The sequence below is a fragment of the Salvelinus alpinus genome, chromosome 32, assembly GCF_045679555.1.
Source record: "Salvelinus alpinus chromosome 32, SLU_Salpinus.1, whole genome shotgun sequence".
Taxonomy (NCBI): Eukaryota; Metazoa; Chordata; class Actinopteri; order Salmoniformes; family Salmonidae; genus Salvelinus; species Salvelinus alpinus.
Window position 1 is genome coordinate 19,984,789 of NC_092117.1, and position 19,660 is coordinate 20,004,448.

General features: G+C 45.1%; 1 protein-coding gene across 2 annotated transcripts in view; it reads left to right on the forward strand.

Annotated features, from left to right (window-relative positions):
- The window catches only part of LOC139562406 (disintegrin and metalloproteinase domain-containing protein 12-like), a 171,649-nt gene extending 152,206 nt beyond the window's left edge, over positions 1–19,443 (forward strand). For both annotated transcript variants that reach the window (XM_071380104.1, XM_071380106.1), the window contains exons 21-23: positions 3,049–3,297; positions 15,835–16,004; positions 16,127–19,443. In XM_071380104.1, coding sequence (XP_071236205.1) covers positions 3,049–3,297; positions 15,835–16,004; positions 16,127–16,181 — 474 coding nt within the window. In that variant the 3' untranslated portion in view covers positions 16,182–19,443. The remainder of the gene's footprint in view (positions 1–3,048; positions 3,298–15,834; positions 16,005–16,126) is intronic.
- The last annotated feature ends 217 nt before the right edge of the window (positions 19,444–19,660 follow it).

Sequence of the window (19,660 nt, forward strand, 5' to 3'; positions counted from 1 at the left end):
CCAGGGAGCTAGTTTCTTACGACAAATGTTTTTTGTTTTTAGGGGTGCAACTGCATCTAGGTTATTACGCAATGTTAAATTTAGTTCCTCAGTTAGGTGGTTAACCAATTTTTGTACTCTGACGTCCTTGGGTAGGTGGAGGGAGTCTGGAAGGGCATCTAGGAATCTTTGGGTTGTCCGAGAATTTATAGCACGGCTTTTGATGATCCTTGGTTGGGGTCTGAGCAGATTATTTGTTGCGATTGCAAATGTAATAAAATGGTGGTCCGATAGTCCAGGATTATGAGGAAAAACATTAAGATCTACAATATTTATTCCATGGGACAAAACTAGGTCCAGAGTATGACTGTGGCAGTGAGTAGGTCCAGAGACATGTTGGACAAAACCCACTGAGTCAATTATGGCTTTAAAAAGCTTTTGGAGTGGGTCTGTGGACTTCTCCATGTGAATATTAAAGTCACCAAAAATGTGAATATTTTCTGCCATGACTACAAGGTCCGATAGAAATTCAGGGAACTCAGTGAGGAACGCTGTATACAGCCCAGGAGGCCTGTAAACAGTAGCTATAAAAAGTGATTGAGTAGGCTGCATCGATTTCATGACTAGAAGCTCAAAAGACGGAAATGCAGTCATTTTATATGTACACTACCGTTCAAAATGTTGGGGTCACTTAGAAATGTCCTTGTTTTTGAAAGAAAAGCAAATTTTTGGTCCATTAAAATCACATCAAATTGATAAGAAATACAGTGTAGACATTATTGTTTTAAATGACTATTGTAGCTGGAAACAGCTGATTTTTAATGGAATATCTACATAGGCGTACAGAGGCCCATGATCAGCAACCATCACTCCTGTGTTCCAATGGCAGGTTGTGTTAGCTAATCCAAGTTTATAATTTTAAAAGGCTAATTGAGCATTAGAAAACCCTTTTGCAATTATGTTAGCACAGCTGAAAACTGTTGTTCTGATCAAAGAAGCAATAAAACTGTCATTCTTTAGACTAGTTGATTATCTGAAGCATCACCATTTGTGAGTTCGATTACAGGCTCAAAATGGCAAGAAACAAATAACTTTCTTCTGAAACTCGTCAGTCTATTCTTGTTCTGAGAAATGAATGCTATTCCATGCGAGAAATTGCCAAGAAACTGAAGATCTTGTACAATGCTGTGTACTACTCCCTTCACAGAACAGCGCAAACTGGCTCTAACCAGAATAGAAAGAGGAGTGGGAGGCCCCGGTGCACAACTGAGCAAGAGGACAAGTACTTTTGAGTGTCTAGTTTGAGAAACAGACGCCACACAAGTCCTCAACTGGCAGCTTCATTAAATAGTACCCGCAATACACCAGTCTCAACGTCAACAGTGTAGAGGCGACTCCGGGATGCTGGCCTTCCAGGCAGCGTTGCAAAGGAAAAGCCATATCTCAGACTGCGAAATTGGAGCGGGCGAGAAGGCTGCCGCTCCAGCCTTTGGGAATCTCGCACCAGTCACATACTCTGACCCGCTATAGCATCTGCTAAACTGTGTACGTGACCAATAAGGGAGCTGGAGTCTGCACTCAGGTTTTCCTCAACCTTCCCTTATGATCAATTGATTGGTATGGTTCACTCACAGGCCTACACAATGGATGATGTAACAAGTACACTTTGCATTGTATAAAAGATTGGGATATGGATGTAGGGAGAACTAAAACGTGTGTTAGCAAAGACGTATTACAAACGAATTGCTGACAAACTATCTGACACACCATTGGATTTCTAATGTAATCATACTGTATCAGAACCGCAGCACCACAACAGGGAATCAACTTGGACTGAGACTTGCCATGCTTATCTGAACCTATTAATTCCAGACTTATTGTCAAAACAAGTTGACGGCTAAGCGGATAATTGATTTAGTCTCAGCGGCTCTCCCTTGAAGAAATATTCATGAGGCCAGTATTGCTGGCAGAAGGCTGAAGGAACTTTAATTGAGATGCTGCGGTCCATTTCAATGAAATGGTAATCATGATGCAGTATCATTATAGGGTTCTGCCTGAAATGAAAAGTGTTTGTGTACAGGGACACAGGAGAACAGAGTTGATTGATTCAAGCGTAGGAGGCAAATTGGGGTGGACTTGTGTTTGAATTGATAAGCATTGAGGGATGTGCGTGCGTGTGCATCTGTGCGTGCATTCAAACAGCCAGTCGATTCCCATGGAGAACAGCTGGAGTGTATCATTGCGGTCAGAGTTCAGGGTAAAGGTTAGCTGGCTTAGGCAGGAAGGAAGATGCTTAACCCAGTTCCGTCTCCAATACCAGTATCTTATCTTGTAGTGAACATGGCTGGCTCCTCAGCAGTATTCAGTCCATCTGTCTACTGTATCTAGTTTGCTTCACCTGTGTCTAACTGACAGTTTGCTGTAGTCCCACTCCTGCTGTTTGTTCTGGCAGTCACGGTTCCCACTGTCCAGATGTCCAGCAGACTCTCTGCAAGTTACCTGGCATAGCTGCAGTCCAGGCCAGTTCAGTCAGTCCAGCTATCTCAGTTTTCTGTTATTGACTGCCTATGACACCTGTTAATTCATAGTAATATCATCTCCATGACAGAGAACTAAGGTAAAGTTTTACCCATAGAAATAATAATGAATAGTCAATGATGGCATAATGGGTGGACTGGCAGCCATTTGGAGTGTACCCATGCCAGGAAGTAAAAGCAGGAAGTGTACCCTTCAATCTGTGCTGTGATTTGTTGAGTCAACTCACATTCCCTAAAAATAAATTCTATTGCATGAGCCACATCAGTTAGAATCATTTGAATGAACATTCTACAGTACCATGGCAATCCAGCTTTAGTTGATAGAATGTTCCAAAATAACCATAGAAATACCAGGCAGCCATTGCGAGTGTACCCATGAGTTTACCAGTCAATTGCCAGGGTTAGAGCTTCCAAGCTTGTTCAATTCATTCTTATTTCTGAATGAGGTGAGACAAGGAGGAGCAGACTGAGGAGAACATAATAGCTGAAGCCCAAACTAACAGCTCTCTCCTCTTTACCTCCATATCCCCAGCCATCACACCTGAGTTCGGAGCCTCTCCTCCCTCCACACAGTTTCCACTCCCACAGCTTGCGGCGGCTGCCCCACTACCAGCCCCTCCACATCAGCCACCCTATGCCTGTCTCCCTGAGTGTGGGTCAGCAGCCCCTGCCACCGGTCCCACCCCACCACAAGGCTCTGCCGGCCCACACCGCCCTCTCCCCACCACGGGCACAGCCCTTCCACAGCCTGCCCCGACAGCAGCCCTACAGAATGGACCAGGTTAGTACTAACTGTTCAGCTATACACCATGAATACAAATACCGATGGATTTCCCTTATTGGGGATTTCTTTGGAAATTGATCTAGCTCGGATCGACAATCAAAAAGTTGATTGATGAATTTTCACAATCCATAAAATTCTAAGAACATATTCCAAAAGGACAATCGGAATATGTCCTATATGTCCTCACTCACTTATTCAAAACACCTGCCTTGGGTCCCAATACCCATACTACTACACAATGCATAAGTTATGGATGTTGCATACTAAATAGTGTGTTGCTATAACCATTGGAACAGCCCAACAGTTCTCCATGTTCTCCACACATCATGGTTTGTGCTGAGCCAGCGGGGCTGTGTATAGAGGATGTAAGTCCATCTGTCTGCTCAGGGCTCACGCAGGCAGCTGATCTGTATGCGTGGAGCACCGTGTCAGTTGTCCGCAGGTTTATGAGGCACAGTGTACACTAGCAGATGCACGTAAAAACAGACATTAACTTTAAGATGTTACTTTTCTCTCTGGTATATTAACCACATAACTGCTCCCAGAAGTAAGGAAAGACCATGCAGGAGATGGAGAGAGACAGATATAGATGTAATGCATCCTTCTCCTGAGGTACTCTCTGTTGAGGTGGGGCAACTGATGGATCACATATGTGGGAATGGAGTGTGTATGTATTTTGGTTTCCATAGCAGCCTAGCTCAGTTCAGTTCCCCATTGAGAAAAAACAAACAAATATGGTATCTGTACATCCAAGGCACTCAGGTTCTCTTGTACTTTTTATTTTTTAAACAAAACATGAAATAATGATGAAATTCAAACTCATGAGCTGTATACACCGTGTACAAAACATTAGGAACACCTTCCAAATATTGAGTTGCACCCCCCTCCCTCTTTTTCCCTCAGAACAGCCTTATTTCGTCTGGGAATGGACTCTACAAGGTGTCGAAAGTGATGCTGGCCCATGTTGGCTCCAATGCTTCCCACAGTTGTGTCAAGTTGGCTGGATGTCCTTTGGGTGGTGGACCATTCTTGATACACACGGGAAACTGTTGAGCGTGAAAAACCCAGCACCGTTGCAGTTCTTGACACACTCAAACCGGTGTGCCTGGCATCTACCATACCCCGTTCAAAGGCACTTAAATATTTTGTCTTGCCCATTCACCCTCTGAATGGCACACATACACAATCCTGTCTCAATTGTCTCAAGTCTTAAAAATCCTTCTTTAACCTGTCTCCTCCCCTTCATTTACACTAATAGAAGTGACATCAATAAGGGATCATAGCTTTGAACTGGATTCACCTGGTCAGTCGTATCATCACAGCTAGCTAGCTGCAACCGAGTGGCTACTACTGGCTAACACCTCTGTCCCGAAGCAAGCACCAGTTAGCCTTGAGCTAGCCTCGAGCTAGGCCCATCTGCCGGCTAGCTGAAGAGCTAGCGCCACTGCCACTGCCACGAAGCTAGCACCAGTTAGCAAACACAATTCTACAATTCACAACCTCTCTTTCGCCATCGCCATCTGGCTTGGATTCTCTGTCGACACAACCACGTCTGAGCAGACCCCCTCCGTCTGAGCAGACCACCCCCCGGGCTACTAACTTTAAACGCCGCGTGCTAGCTTAGTGGAGGCGTCCTCTGCTCCATCTACGGCTGCCCCCTGGACACTATGATCACTTGGCTACATAGCTGATGCATGCTTGACTGTCCATTAATTCACGGTACTCCATTCTGTTTATTTGTGTTTTACCTGTCGGCTCTGTGCTTTAACTCAGGATCTGTGTGTAGTTAATCCGACCCTCTCTGCCTAGTCGTCGCCATTTTTACCTGTTGTTGCTGTGTCAGACTAGCACCCTGTTATTGCTGCTGTTATCTTACCTGTTGTTTTAGCTAGCTCTCCCAATCAAGACCTGCAATCACTTTATGCCTTATTGTATGTCTCTCTCAAATATCAATATGCCTTGCATACTGTTGTTCAGGCTAGTTTTCATTATCATTGTTTTGGTTTGCAATGGACCCTGTAGTTCCACTCTCCGTACCTCTGATACCCCCTTTGTCCCACCCCCCACACATGCGGTGACCTCACCCATTGAGACCAGCATGTCCAGAGATACAACCTCTCTTATCATCACCCAGTGCCTGGGCTTGCCTCCGCTGTACCCGCGCCCCTCCATACCCCTGTCTGCACATTATGCCCAGAATCTATTCTACCACGCCCATAAATCTGCTCCTTTTATTCTTTGTCCCCAACGCTCTAGGCGACCAGTTTTGATAGCCTTTAGCCGCACCCTCATCCTACTACTCCTCTGTTCCTCGGGTGATGTGGAGGTAAACCCAGGCCCTGCATGTCCCCAGTCACCCTCATTTATTGACTTCTGTGATCGAAAAAGCCTTGGCCTCATGCATGTCAACATCAGAAGCCTCCTCCCTAAGTTTGCCTTACTCACCGCTTTAGCACACTCTGCCAATCCTGATGTCCTTGCCGTGTCCGAATCCTGGCTTAGGAAGGCCACCAAAAATTCTGAGATTTCCATACCCAACTATAACACTTTCCGTCAAGATAGAACTGCCAAAGGGGGAGGAGTTGCAATCTACTGCAGAGATAGCCTGCAAAGTTCTGTCATACTTTCCAGGTCTATGCCCAAACAGTTCGAACTTCTAATTTAAAAAATTAATCTCTCCAGAAATAAGTCTCTCACTGTTGCCGCCTGCTACCGACCCCCCTCAGCTCCCAGCTGTGCCCTGGACACCATCTGTGAATTGATCGCTCCCCATCTAGCTTCAGAGTTTGTTCTGTTAGGTGACCTAAACTGGGATATGCTTAACACCCCGGCAGTCCTACAATCCAAGCTTGATGCCCTCAATCTCACACAAATCATCAAGGAACCCACCAGGTACAACCCTAAATCCGTAAACATGGGCACCCTAATAGACATTATCCTGACCAACCTGCCCTCCAAATACACCTCTGCTGTCTTCAATCAAGATCTCAGCGATCACTGCCTCATTGCCTGTATCCGCCACGGGTCCGCGGTCAAACGACCACCCCTCATCACTGTCAAACGCTCCCTAAAACACTTCTGCGAGCAGGCCTTTCTAATCGACCTGGCCCGGGTACCCTGGAAGGATATTGACCTCATCCCGTCAGTTGAGGATGCCTGGTCATTCTTTAAATGTTACTTCCTCACCATATTAGACAAGCATGCTCCGTTCAAAAAATGCAGAACCAAGAACAGATATAGCCCTTGGTTCACTCCAGACCTGACTGCCCTCGACCAGCACAAAAACATCCTGTGGCGAACTGCAATAGCATCGAAGAGCCCCCGCGATATGCAACTGTTCAGGGAAGTCAGGAACCAATACACGCAGTCAGTCAGGAAAGCAAAGGCCAGCTTTTTCAAGCAGAAATTCGCATCCTGTAGCTCTAACTCCAAAAAGTTCTGGGATACTGTAAAGTCCATGGAGAACAAGAGCACCTCCTCCCAGCTGCCCACTGCACTGAGGCTAGGTAACACGGTCACCACCGATAAATCCGTGATAATCGAAGACTTCAACAAGCATTTCTCAATGGCTGGCCATGCCTTCCTCCTGGCGACTCCAACCTTGGCCAACAGCCCCGCCCCCCCCGCTGCTACTCGCCCAAGCCTCCCCAGCTTCTCCTTTACCCAAATCCAGATAGCAGATGTTCTGAAAGAGCTGGAAAACCTGGACCCATACAAATCAGCTGGGCTTGACAATCTGGACCCCCTATTTCTGAAACTGTCCGCCGCCATTGTCGCACCCCCTATTACCAGCCTGTTCAACCTCTCCTTCGTATCATCTGAGATCCCCAAGGATTGGAAAGCTGCCGCGGTCATCCCCCTCTTCAAGGGGGGAGACACCCTGGACCCAAACTGTTACAGACCTATATCCATCCTGCCCTGCCTATCTAAGGTCTTCGAAAGCCAAGTCAACAAACAGATCACTGACCATCTCGAATCCCACCGTACCTTCTCCGCTGTGCAATCCGGTTTCCGAGCCGGTCACGGGTGCACCTCAGCCACGCTCAAGGTACTAAACGACATCATAACCGCCATCGATAAAAGACATTACTGTGCAGCCGTCTTCATCGACCTGGCCAAGGCTTTCGACTCTGTCAATCACCATATTCTTATCGGCAGACTCAGTAGCCTCGGTTTTTCTAATGACTGCCTTGCCTGGTTCACCAACTACTTTGCAGACAGAGTTCAGTGTGTCAAATCGGAGGGCATGTTGTCCGGTCCTCTGGCAGTCTCTATGGGGGTACCACAGGGTTCAATTCTCGGGCCGACTCTTTTCTCTGTATACATCAATGATGTTGCTCTTGCTGCGGGCGATTCCCTGATCCACCTCTACGCAGACGACACCATTCTATATACTTCCGGCCCTTCCTTGGACACTGTGCTATCTAACCTCCAAACGAGCTTCAATGCCATACAACACTCCTTCCGTGGCCTCCAACTGCTCTTAAACGCTAGTAAAACCAAATGCATGCTTTTCAACCGTTCGCTGCCTGCACCCGCACGCCCGACTAGCATCACCACCCTGGACGGTTCCGACCTAGAATATGTGGACATCTATAAGTACCTAGGTGTCTGGCTAGACTGCAAACTCTCCTTCCAGACTCATATCAAACATCTCCAATCCAAAATCAAATCAAGAATCGGCTTTCTATTCCGCAACAAAGCCTCCTTCACTCACGCCGCCAAACTTACCCTAGTAAAACTGACTATCCTACCGATCCTCGACTTCGGCGATGTCATCTACAAAATAGCTTCCAACACTCTACTCAGCAAACTGGATGCAGTTTATCACAGTGCCATTCGTTTTGTTACTAAAGCACCTTATACGACCCACCACTGCGACCTGTATGCCCTAGTCGGCTGGCCCTCGCTACATGTTCGTCGTCAGACCCACTGGCTCCAGGTCATCTACAAGGCTATGCTAGGTAAAGTGCCGCCTTATCTCAGTTCACTTTTCACGATGGCTACACCCACCCGCAGCACGCGCTCCAGCAGGTGTATCTCACTGATCATCCCTAAAGCTAAAACCTCATTTGGACGCCTTTCCTTCCAGTTCTCTGCTGCCTGCGACTGGAACGAATTGCAAAAATCTCTGAAGTTGGAGACTTTTATCTCCCTCAACAACTTTAAAAATCTGCTATCCGAGCAGCTAACCGATCGCTGCAGCTGTACATAGTCCATCTGTAAACTACCCACCCAATTTACCTACCTCACCCCCCATACTGCTTTTATTTATTTACTTTTCTGCTCTTTTGCACACCAGTATCTCTTCTTGCACATGTTCATCTGATGATTTATCACTCCAGTGTTAATCTGCTAAATTGTAATTATTCGATTTATTGCCTACCTCATGCCTTTTGCACACATTGTATATAGATTCTCTTTTTTCTACCATGTTATTGACTTGTTTATTGTTTACTCCATGTGTAACTCTGTGTTGTCTGTTCACACTGCTATGCTTTATCTTGGCCAGGTCGCAGTTGCAAATGAGAACTTGTTCTCAACTAGCCTACCTGGTTAAATAAAGGTGAAATAAAAAAAATAAAAATAAAAAGTCTATGTCATGGAAAGAACATAATGTTTTGTACACTCAACCCAAATGTCCACTATGCTGTCTGACTACCCAAGGGTCGTCCTCATGGTCTAAATAAGGTTTCACAGTTCAGGCAAAAAAAGATACATCTTGACTTAGGTCTGCTGAGGGGCACAGTTCGTGTTGAATGTGGGTGTCCATATCATGTCATATGGTGTCCATGGTGACCTCTTTTCTACATAGACTCCTGTAGTGGAGTATCTGATCCAGAACTACCCCTGCTGTGTAGGATTCCACCACAGAGATGCAGACACACAACACTCAATGTATAAGATGCATTTAACAACATATCTAGGATCCGATTACCCTACCCCTTAACTATCAGAGATTAAAACGTATCTGATGCAGGGTCAGTAGAGGCAACTTCTACTTACTGGGAGCAACTCCAGTCTGGAAAGAAGTCTTAAATCTGATTAGGTCTTTATTTCAACCTCTGTGGGGCCTCTCTGGTTTTATCTGCATCAGAAGATGATTCAGCTGCCATCTACCAGAGGTGATCTTATTCTCTGAGTTTAGAGATTCAAAAGGAAAATTGAAGCAAACAGACCGCTGTTTCACAAGAAGTGGTTTCTGCTGTTTGTCCTAATACAAGAGTCTTTAGATGTGGTTTAAGGTACAATACATTAACACTAGTACTGTAGACTCAGTCTAATGTGTTTTTGTGAGGGCAGTCATATCCGGTCTAAGAGCTTGATCGGCTACAACGGAGTAGCCTCTAATGATGACATCACTGGGGATGGTCATTCATAAATGATTCATTAAATAACTCCTGGCTGCATTCAAAAGACTTAAAAGACACACCCTTACACCTCAGCCCTCAAATTAAGTGGACACTTCTGATGATGTATCATGACGTCTGACGAGTATACACTTGCAGGGCGAGGGAGGAAGGAATTATTTTTTAAATGGACCGCCCTTGCCCGGAAATTCGTCACTCGTTCATCCCCCGATGATTGTGTTTTCAGCCACCGGTAGCTTTATATGAGTATATATGAGTATATGAGTACAGTAAATTATTATTGCATGTCTACTTATATTAACTATATAATTATTAATATATGCCTACTGTATGATAGCTAGCAAATTAATTAGCTAACTAACATTACCCTGCCTAGTTGGAACTTCTGAAGAAGGAAAATGTTTTATTTCTACAATTTCCAAAAGCTAACCAAAGAAAAACATCATTACTTTTATGATACGTCTTTGTGCATGTCACGCCCTGACCTTAGACAGCCTTTTTATGTCTCTATTTGGTTTGGTCAGGGTGTGATTTGGGTGGGCATTCTATGTTCTTTATTTCTAGGTTTTGTGTTTCTATGTTTTGGCCGGGTATGGTTCTCAATCAGGGACAGCTGTCTATCGTTGTCTCTGATTGGGAATCATACTTAGGCAGCCTGTTTTGCCACCTTAGGTTGTGGGATGTTGTTTTTTGTTAGCTCTGCGTAGCCTACGGAACGTGATGTTCGTTGTTCTTTTGTTGTTTTGTTTGGAGTTCGGATTTAATAAAGAATCATGAATACGTACCACGCTGCACCTTGGTCTCATCCTTCCGACGAGCGTTACAGAACATCCCACCACAAACGGACCAAGCAGCGTGGTAAGGAGGACTGGACATGGGAGGACATCCTGGACGGCAAAGGATCCTGGACGTGGGAGGAGATCCTGGCCGGAAGGGATCGCCTCCCATGGGAACAGGTGGAAGCAGCTAGGAAGGCGGAGGCAGCTAGAAAGGGGACCCAGCGTTACAAGGGGACACGGCTAGCACGGAAGCCCGAGAAGTCACTCCCAAAAATGATTTTTTTGGGGGGGGAGGCACACGAGGAGAATGGCTGAGTCAGGTTGGAGACCTGAGCCAACTCCTCGTGCTTACCGTGGGGAGAGTGTGACTAGTCAGGCCCAATGTTATGCGGCTCTGCGCAGTGTGTCTCTAGTGCGCACTCATAGCCCGGTGCGCTATATTCCAGCTCCCCGCATTGGCCGGGCTAGAGTGGGCATCCAGCCAGGACGGATGGTGCCGGCTCAGCGCATCTGGTCTCCAGTGCGTCTCTTCGGTCCAGGATATCCTGCGCCGGCTCTGCGCACTGTGTCTCCGGTGCGTGTCCACAGCCTAGTATGTCCTGTGCCAGCACCCCGCAGTTGCCGGGTTAGGGTGAGCATCCAGCCAGAAGGGTGGTGCCAGCTCTACGCTCCAGACCTCCAGTGCGACTGCTCGGCCCAGTATATCCTGCGCCGGCTCTATGCACAGTGTCTCCGGTGCGCTCTCGTAGTCCAGTGCGTCCTGTGCCAACGCCCCGCAGTTGCCGGGCTAGGGTGAGCATCCAGCCAGGACGGGTTGTGCCAGCTCTGCTCTCCAGACCTCCAGTGGTGATCCATGGCATGAAGCCTCCAGTGGTGATCCATGGCACGAAGCCTCCAGTGATGATCCATGGCACGAAGCCTCCAGTGATGATCCATGGCACGAAGCCTCCAGTGATGAGTCATGGCACAAAGCCTCCAGCGACGGCCTCCAGTCCGGAGCCTCCAGCGACGCTCTCCAGTCCGGAGCCTCCAGCGACGCTCTCCAGTCCGGAGCCTCCAGCGACGGTCTCCAGTCCGGAGCACGCAACGAGGGTCCCCAGTCCGGGGCCCGCAACGAGGGTCCCCAGTCCGGGGCCTGCGGAGAGGGTCCGGGGTCGGCCACGAGGGTCCCCGCACCAGAGGCGCCACCAAAGTGGGGTGAGCCAGAGGTGGAGCGAGGTCTACGTCCCGCACCAGAGCCGCCACCGCGGATAGATGCCCACCCAGACCCTCCCCTATAGGTTCAGGTTTTGCGGCCGGAGTCCGCACCTTTGGGGGGGTTACTGTCACGCCCTGACCTTAGAGAGCCTTTTTCTATCTCTATTTGGCTTGGTCAGGGTGTGATTTGGGTGGGCATTCTATGTTCTTTATTTCTAGGTTTTGTGTTTCTATGTTTTGGCCGGTTATGGTTCTCAATCAGGGACAGCTGTCTATCGTTGATTGGGAATCATACTTAGGCAGCCTGTTTTGCCACCTTAGGTTGTGGGATGTTGTTTTTTGTTAGCTCTGCGTAGCCTATGGAACGTGACGTTCGTTGTTCTTTTGTTGCTTTGTTTGGAGTTCGGATTTAATAAAGAATCATGAACACGTACCACGCTGCACCTTGGTCTCATCCTTCCGACGAGAGTTACAGTGCATTAGTAGCACAATTTCAAACGTATTTACATTCATTTTTTACTTACACTTGTATGTTGACTTCATATTGACGTTGAGGTTTTAAGTTTTGTCGGACCTTTCTTAGCAGATGTACAATCATTGCGAATTGAATAATGGGGTGTTTAAGGCGCAAAGTGATCATAATTGTACACTCACAAATTCCATTAAAAACGAGGGCTGAGGGGCTTACGTTGCAAAGTTCCCTTGCTTAGCTAATCATTTGGACCGATGACCATATGGCCACGGGGATTATGGCCGTTACTTTGAGTTTGAAACGCAGCCCCTGTCATGCAGTGTTGTAGTACTTGATATCAAATTTTGAGAGTCTCGGTCTTGTCTCGTTGGATACATTTGTACTCGTTCTTGACTCGGTCTCGGACAGTGAGGACTCGTCATTTTTTCCAAGACCAACGGAGTAAAAAACAAAATGATCAGCTTCCATTCAGTCAGCCCATAAAACCCCTTCACCAGGTCAAATATATACACTCCTTTCATGATACATTAATACCTGAACAGTCTTTATATCTAGACATGTTTGCGCAGTGGCGAGCCTATTGGACCTAGGTCTTCAGTGTGTGACAGGTTATTAATACTGAAATAACAGCAACGGTAATACCAGCGTAGGAGTGCCATTTTGTAAAACACAAAGGGCCAGTGGTGTAGTGGATGCTACCCAGGTATATACAATATAGCCACTTTTTTTCCCTTCGCTGGGAAATTCTGGGCCAAATTTGAGTATATCCACTTCTCCCGGCACCACTACACCACTGCATAGGGCCGATGGAAAGACAGCAGTCACACACAGCATGGTGTTAAAGGACCACTACACCACTGCATAGGGCCGATGGAAAGACAGCAGTCACACACAGCATGGTGTTAAAGGACCACTACACCACTGCATAGGGCCGATGGAAAGACAGCAGTCACACACAGCATGGTGTTAAAGGACCACTACACCACTGCATAGGGCCGATGGAAAGACAGCAGTCACACACAGCATGGTGTTAAAGGACCACTACACCACTGCATAGGGCCGATGGAAAGACAGCAGTCACACACAGCATGGTGTTAAAGGACCACTACACCACTGCATAGGGCCGATGGAAAGACAGCAGTCACACACAGCATGGTGTTAAAGGACCACTACACCACTGCATAGGGCCGATGGAAAGACAGCAGTCACACACAGCATGGTGTTAAAGGACCACTACACCACTGCATAGGGCCGATGGAAAGACAGCAGTCACACACACAGCATGGTGTTAAAGGACCACTACACCACTGCATAGGGCCGATGGAAAGACAGCAGTCACACACAGCATGGTGTTAAAGGACCACTACACCACTGCATAGGGCCGATGGAAAGACAGCAGTCACACACAGCATGGTGTTAAAGGACCGCTACACCACTGCATAGGGCCGATGGAAAGACAGCAGTCACACACAGCATGATGTTAAAGGATAAACAGTCCATTGACTTACATAATAAGCCAGTAGGTCCCAATCATAAGAATACAAAAACACCATTAGGCTAAGCATTTCCTAATCAAAATGTCTTAATCGAAACTATTACTTCCCATTGCAAAAAACATTTCATGTTAAGCACACAAACTAACAGGTGACCTAAAGTTTAAATGCAACAATGTTTCACACACAAGTTACTTTCAAAGAGATGGCTAACAACAGCATACGAGTTCCAATAAAAAACACAGTTCCACTTACCAGATGATGATAATTTGAATCTTAACTTTTTGTTGAAAGTTATTCTTGAAAAGGGAGAAGCTAACAAATTAGCAAAAACATCCTCTTTGATAACACCTGCTACAGTGACTTGTTGGCCTTTGAGAAGGCAGAAGTTTCCATACGTTTTTTGTAAAAACAGTGCCACCCTTTACAAGACAAAATGTGATTGGTTGATTCCACTGTCACTCCAAAATGATGTCCTAATACAGTTGAATCACAGAACAATGAGACAGATATTTCACGGATGTATAAATGTGAAGCATCCGCTTGGCGTTTCCACTACCAAACATGGTAGTGAGAGGAAGCCAAGTGTCAGGCAGTGGGAGAAGATGAAACAAGATGGATTTTGGCCGACATTCTGCTAATATTCTCATTATCAATCTGAATACAGTTTTCTGTTCACGAACTAGAATATGTTATGAACAGAGGTTTGTAGACTTTACCCTTTGCTAAAGTTTAAAAAAAAGGAGTGTTTGGAAGGAGTGCAAAGGCGAATTGCGTTATTGCACATGGGCACTTTACAGAGTAGGAGTTCCCTAAAGGAAATATGCAAATATCTACTACAACGCGCCAACAGGATCTCGCTAGCTCGTGCTTGGCTCTGCCCACCTCCTTGCTAGTTCTGCCCACTATGACTCATTTGTTCCCATTTGAAACAACGGGCTGTAGTCTATCTTGGTTCAGTTATAAAAATCTTTGGTTGAATGGCAGATGCCTTCTATCTAGCTTCTGATGACCTAGCCAATGACTGATTTAGCTAGCTAGATTTATCTCCCCAGAGGCAAACAAAGAAAAAATCCTGATTGGATATTTTTTTCTCTCTTCAGTGCTAACCCTTTCCTTTCCAACAAAAATTGAAGAGATTAAATCAGAACATCATTGAAAATAATAATATAATTTGAATTATTATTATTATTTTATAAATCCTTAGCCCTTCTCTGAAGGCGTAGAAGGCCCTCATTGTTCCCCACTGTGTTTGGGTTAGTAATAATTTGTAGAGTAGCTCTATTTGCGCTCTGTATGCATTTCTTCACCATTCTGAATGTCTTAAGAATCCATATGTTCTTCTGAAATATGAACACAGATATACTGGGCATTGGGAACTCTTATTACAGTGACGATTTGACAAAATTACAATCATGGTCTTGAATTTGACTTTTTCTGGTCTCGGTCTTGACCCGGTCTCGAACCCCTTGTCCCCCTTCCGGTCTCGGTTTTGACTCAGTCTCGCCTCCCTCCGGTCTTGGTCTTGACTCGATTTGCTCCGGTCTTGGTTTTGAATCTGTCTCGCTTTAGGTAGTCTCGAACACAACACTAATGTCATGTCTTCAGGTGCTACTATAACCCCACTACTTTGCCTACTGCAGCCATGTTCAAACCACTCACATAATGGAACAATATTATTTCACATCAGTGGAACAAAACATTTCAAGCATTGTCGGTATAAATCACCTTCAGGCGGTTGCTGACACTGACACATAAAACATTACAGAGCTAGAAGTCCCTACAAACTCATTTAGTTTAGGACACACTTTCCACTCTTAATATGTGACAGTGATTTCGGTGATTTCACAACAACATGGATGAATGTTTTTACACTTCATTCAGTTCTCTAAATGCTTTGCATTTGGTGTTTGCTGAAACTTGGCACTTATTTGTGAGTATTGCTCAAGGTTTCTCCCTTTCCTCCCTACAAACTGTACAGAGCAGCTGGGATGCTGCTAGCAGATGTTTGTCATTACCTCACCCTCCCCTCCCCGTTTTAGATTAGTAACACATGATGACACATCGTTTAGTTAAACTTCCAGAGAGAACTGCTACAGTGGTGGCTACAGACCTGCATTGTACAGAGCCTACCTTATGTTGGTGACACACTATAACACAGTGCCCTCTAGTGAGGTTTCAGTACCAACACTACTCTTCAACTTCTGGTTTATTGTTCCTAGGACTGTGAGAAACCCAGTCCACCCCAGAAGCCCCTGCCTGCAGACCCTCTGGGAAGGAGGGCTCGGGTGGGACGCAGCACCTCGGTGGTAGGGGTTCGCCTCCCTGGAACCATCCCTATCCCCATCCCCACCGTACCCAGACCCCTGCTCACCAATCCACAACTGAACAGGTCTGTGCTACGGTGGCCTGGCTGGCACAAAGTTGATAGGTTTATGAGGAGTGGTTGTTGTTTCTTTTTTTATGTAATCTTTGCTCTGCATTTCATTCACTTGTGCTTTTTTCACTTTTCAGACCTGCACCCATACAACCCCCGAGACTGCCAAAGACTCATCATTTTGACCGCTGATCTCAACGAAGATCTGATGGAATGGAAAAGTGGAGCGCTCTATGGATGGAGACCCATATTTGCACTACAAGAATACCAGACCTTTGCAACTTTGAAAGTGTCTCAGAGTTTTAGGGAAAGGAGACTGACTTCAAACCTTGGTGCTGTACCTCTGCTTTTGTTGTCCTCGCTCAGGTACAAATGAACTATTTAATGTCTATATTTATTATTACCGTGTGCACAGTGCACTCTGGTAGACCCTATTGACAGTAGCATATTGAGACTTGGATCGCTGTTGGTGATTATTTTTTTTTACCCCCAGCAAAATCAGAAGACCAGTTTGCCATATAATAGAGGGTATGTTTTTAAATGTACATTTAAGGAGAGACATACTGAAAAAAAGTATTTTATTTTTATCCTGTGAAGTTCCTAGAATAATTGAAGAGAGAAACACAGATTGGGTTAAAGTTAAAGGGAAACAGAGCACTGCATGGAACACTTTGAGAGTAACTTGTAACTCACTAAGCAGCAGTGTTAGGGACTGGGAATTTTTGTTCAGTTTATCATTAATAAGAACTGCTTTTACATTCAAATGCGTCCACTCACTTCATAATCAGAAACGGTGTTGACTGACATGTTGGACGTATCAATTGAGGTGTGTTTCGACTAATCCAATTCAGTGCAAAAGCAAGGGAATTGTTCAGAATGGACACGTACTTGAGAATTGACTGTTACGTGATCTTTGTATTCATACATGATCTTTATTCATATACAGTTGAAGTTGGAAGTTTACATACACTTTAGCCAAATACATTTAAACTCAGTTTTTCACAATTCCTGACATTTAATCCTCGTAAAAATTCCCTGTCTTAGGTTAGTTAGGCTCACCACTTTATTTTAAGAATGTGAAATGTCAGAATAATAGTAGAGAGAATGATTTATTTCAGCTTTTATTTCTTTCATCACATTCCCAGTGGGTCAGAAGTTTACATACAGTCAATTAGTATTTGGTAGCATTGCCTTTAAATTGTTTAACTTGGGTCAAACGTTTCGGGAAGCCTTCCACAAGCTTCCCACAATAAATTGGATGAATTTTGGCCCATTCCTCCTGACAGAACTGGTGTTACTGAGTCAGGTTTGTAGGCCCCTTGCTTGCACATGCTTTTTCAGTTCTGCCCACAAATGTTCTATAGGATTGAGGTCAGGGCTTTGTGATGGCCATTCCAATACCTTGACTTTGTTGTCCTTAAGCCATTTTTCCACAACTTTGGAAGTATGCTTGGGGTCATTGTCCATTTGGAAGACCCATTTGCAACCATGCTTTAACTTCCTGACTGATGTCTTGAGATGTTGCTTCAATATATCCACATAATTTTCCTGCCTCATGATGCCATCTATTTTGTGAAGTGCACCAGTCCCTCCTGCAGCAAAGCACCCCCACAAACATGATGCTGCCACCCCCGTGCTTCACGGTTGGGATGGTGTTCTTCGGCGTGCAAGCCTCCCCCTTTTTCCTCCAAACACAACGATGGTCATTATGGCCAAACAGTTCTATTTTTGTTTCATCAGACCAGAGGACATTTCTCCAAAAAGTATGATCTTTGTCCCCATGTGCAGTTGCAAACTGTAGTCTGGCGTTTTTATGGCGGTTTTGGAGCAGTGGCTTCTTCCTTGCTGAGCGGCCTTTCAGGTTATGTCGATATAGGACTCGTTTTACTGTGGATATAGATATGTTTCTACCTGTTTCCTCCAGCATCTTCACAAGATCCTTTGCTGTTGTTCTGGGATTGATTTGCACTTTTCACACCAAAGTACGTTCATCTCTAGGAGAAAGAACACGTCTCCTTCCTGAGCGGTATGTCGGCTGGTCCCATGGTGTTTATACTTGCGTACTATTGTTTGTACAGATGAACGTGGTACCTTCAGGCGTTTTGAAATTGCTCCTGAGGATGAACCAGACTTGTGGAGGTCTACAATATTTTTTCTGAGGTCTTGGCTGATTTCTTTTGATTTTCCCATGATGTCAAGCAAAGAGGCACTGAGTTTGAAGGTAGGCCTTGAAATACATCCACAGGTACACCTCCAATTGACTCAAATGATGTCAATTAGCCTATCAGAAGCTTCTAAAGCCATGACATACTTTTCTGGAATTTTCCAAGCTGTTTAAAGGCACAGTCAACTTAGTGTATGTAAACTTCTGACCCACTGGAATTGTGATACAGTAAATTATAAGTGAAATAATCTGTCTGTTTAAGATTGTTGGAACAATTACTTATGTCATGCACAAAGTAGATGTCCTAACCGACTTGCCAAAACTATAGTTTGTTAACAAGAAATTTGTGGAGTGCTTGAAAAACGAGTTTTAATGACTCCAACATAAGTGTATGTAAACTTCTGACTTCAACTGTATACCCTAATATTTTAATTGGCAGGGTATTGGACCCAATTACAGAACTACCCCAAAGAACAGTATATCTAACCTTGTAATTTTTCTCCACTGGCAAACTTGAACACGTTTACTAATTGACAAATGGTGTTGGGCTCTTACATACCCTTATTAGTTCATGTTAGGACCACAAACTTGAAGGATATGCTGTATTCACTACTTCACTAAATAATCAACTCTCTTACACACAGCTTGGAGTATTTGCTGGCAGTTGTGCAATACGTAATGCTCCCAGCGGAGCAAGGAGTGTGATATGACCTGACCCTGCCGGGTTTCAGAGAATTACAGCAACACCAAATAATGCAATATAACAGGGCTTGTGGAGGAGCGTGCTACATGAACTATCTTAACTCACTTGATGCTGTAGTGTCAGGATGACTTCAGTGTTGTGAACAGTCCAAACCCAACCGATGTTTTATTCATTTCTGTATTTTCAAAGTTCACTCAGACAAAAGTATGGCCAAGTGGTTTGGTTTATGAGGTAATTCCCAGTACTTGACATATTTATCACTATTCATTTGATATTGGAGCTTGGTGTCACACATTGGTATGCAAATCTCCTTTGAAGTTTTCAAGACTCCCATTAAGTTTAATTTGTCCATTGAAATATTACAGTCTATTACAGGACATACTCCCAATACCTGTATTGAGTGTTGAGTTTTTGTCCCTTTAAACTTGACCAACAATTTGTGGACTTTTAGATTTCCAGTACATTAAAATGTCCAAATGAAAGTAGAGACTGGGTGCATAATGTCTTGGTCACAATGTTTCATTAAACATAGCTTTGATGAATGCTGAGTAAGAGTGTTCCTCATACTGCTCAGTCCTCTGGTATGGCACGGGGTGGGGTGGGGGGGGGGGGGGGGGGGGGGCGCGTGTGTGAGAGCACGCTTTCCATATGCAGTTATGACCTCACTCTCATAACTACTCATAAGATTGTTTCAACAGATGGGAACTTTTACACGTAAAAGCAGTCAGTACAGCAGTAAAACAGGGAAAAAAACAAAATATCAAACCTGGTCTGCAATGTAGTGGGTCATCACCAAAGTACTGG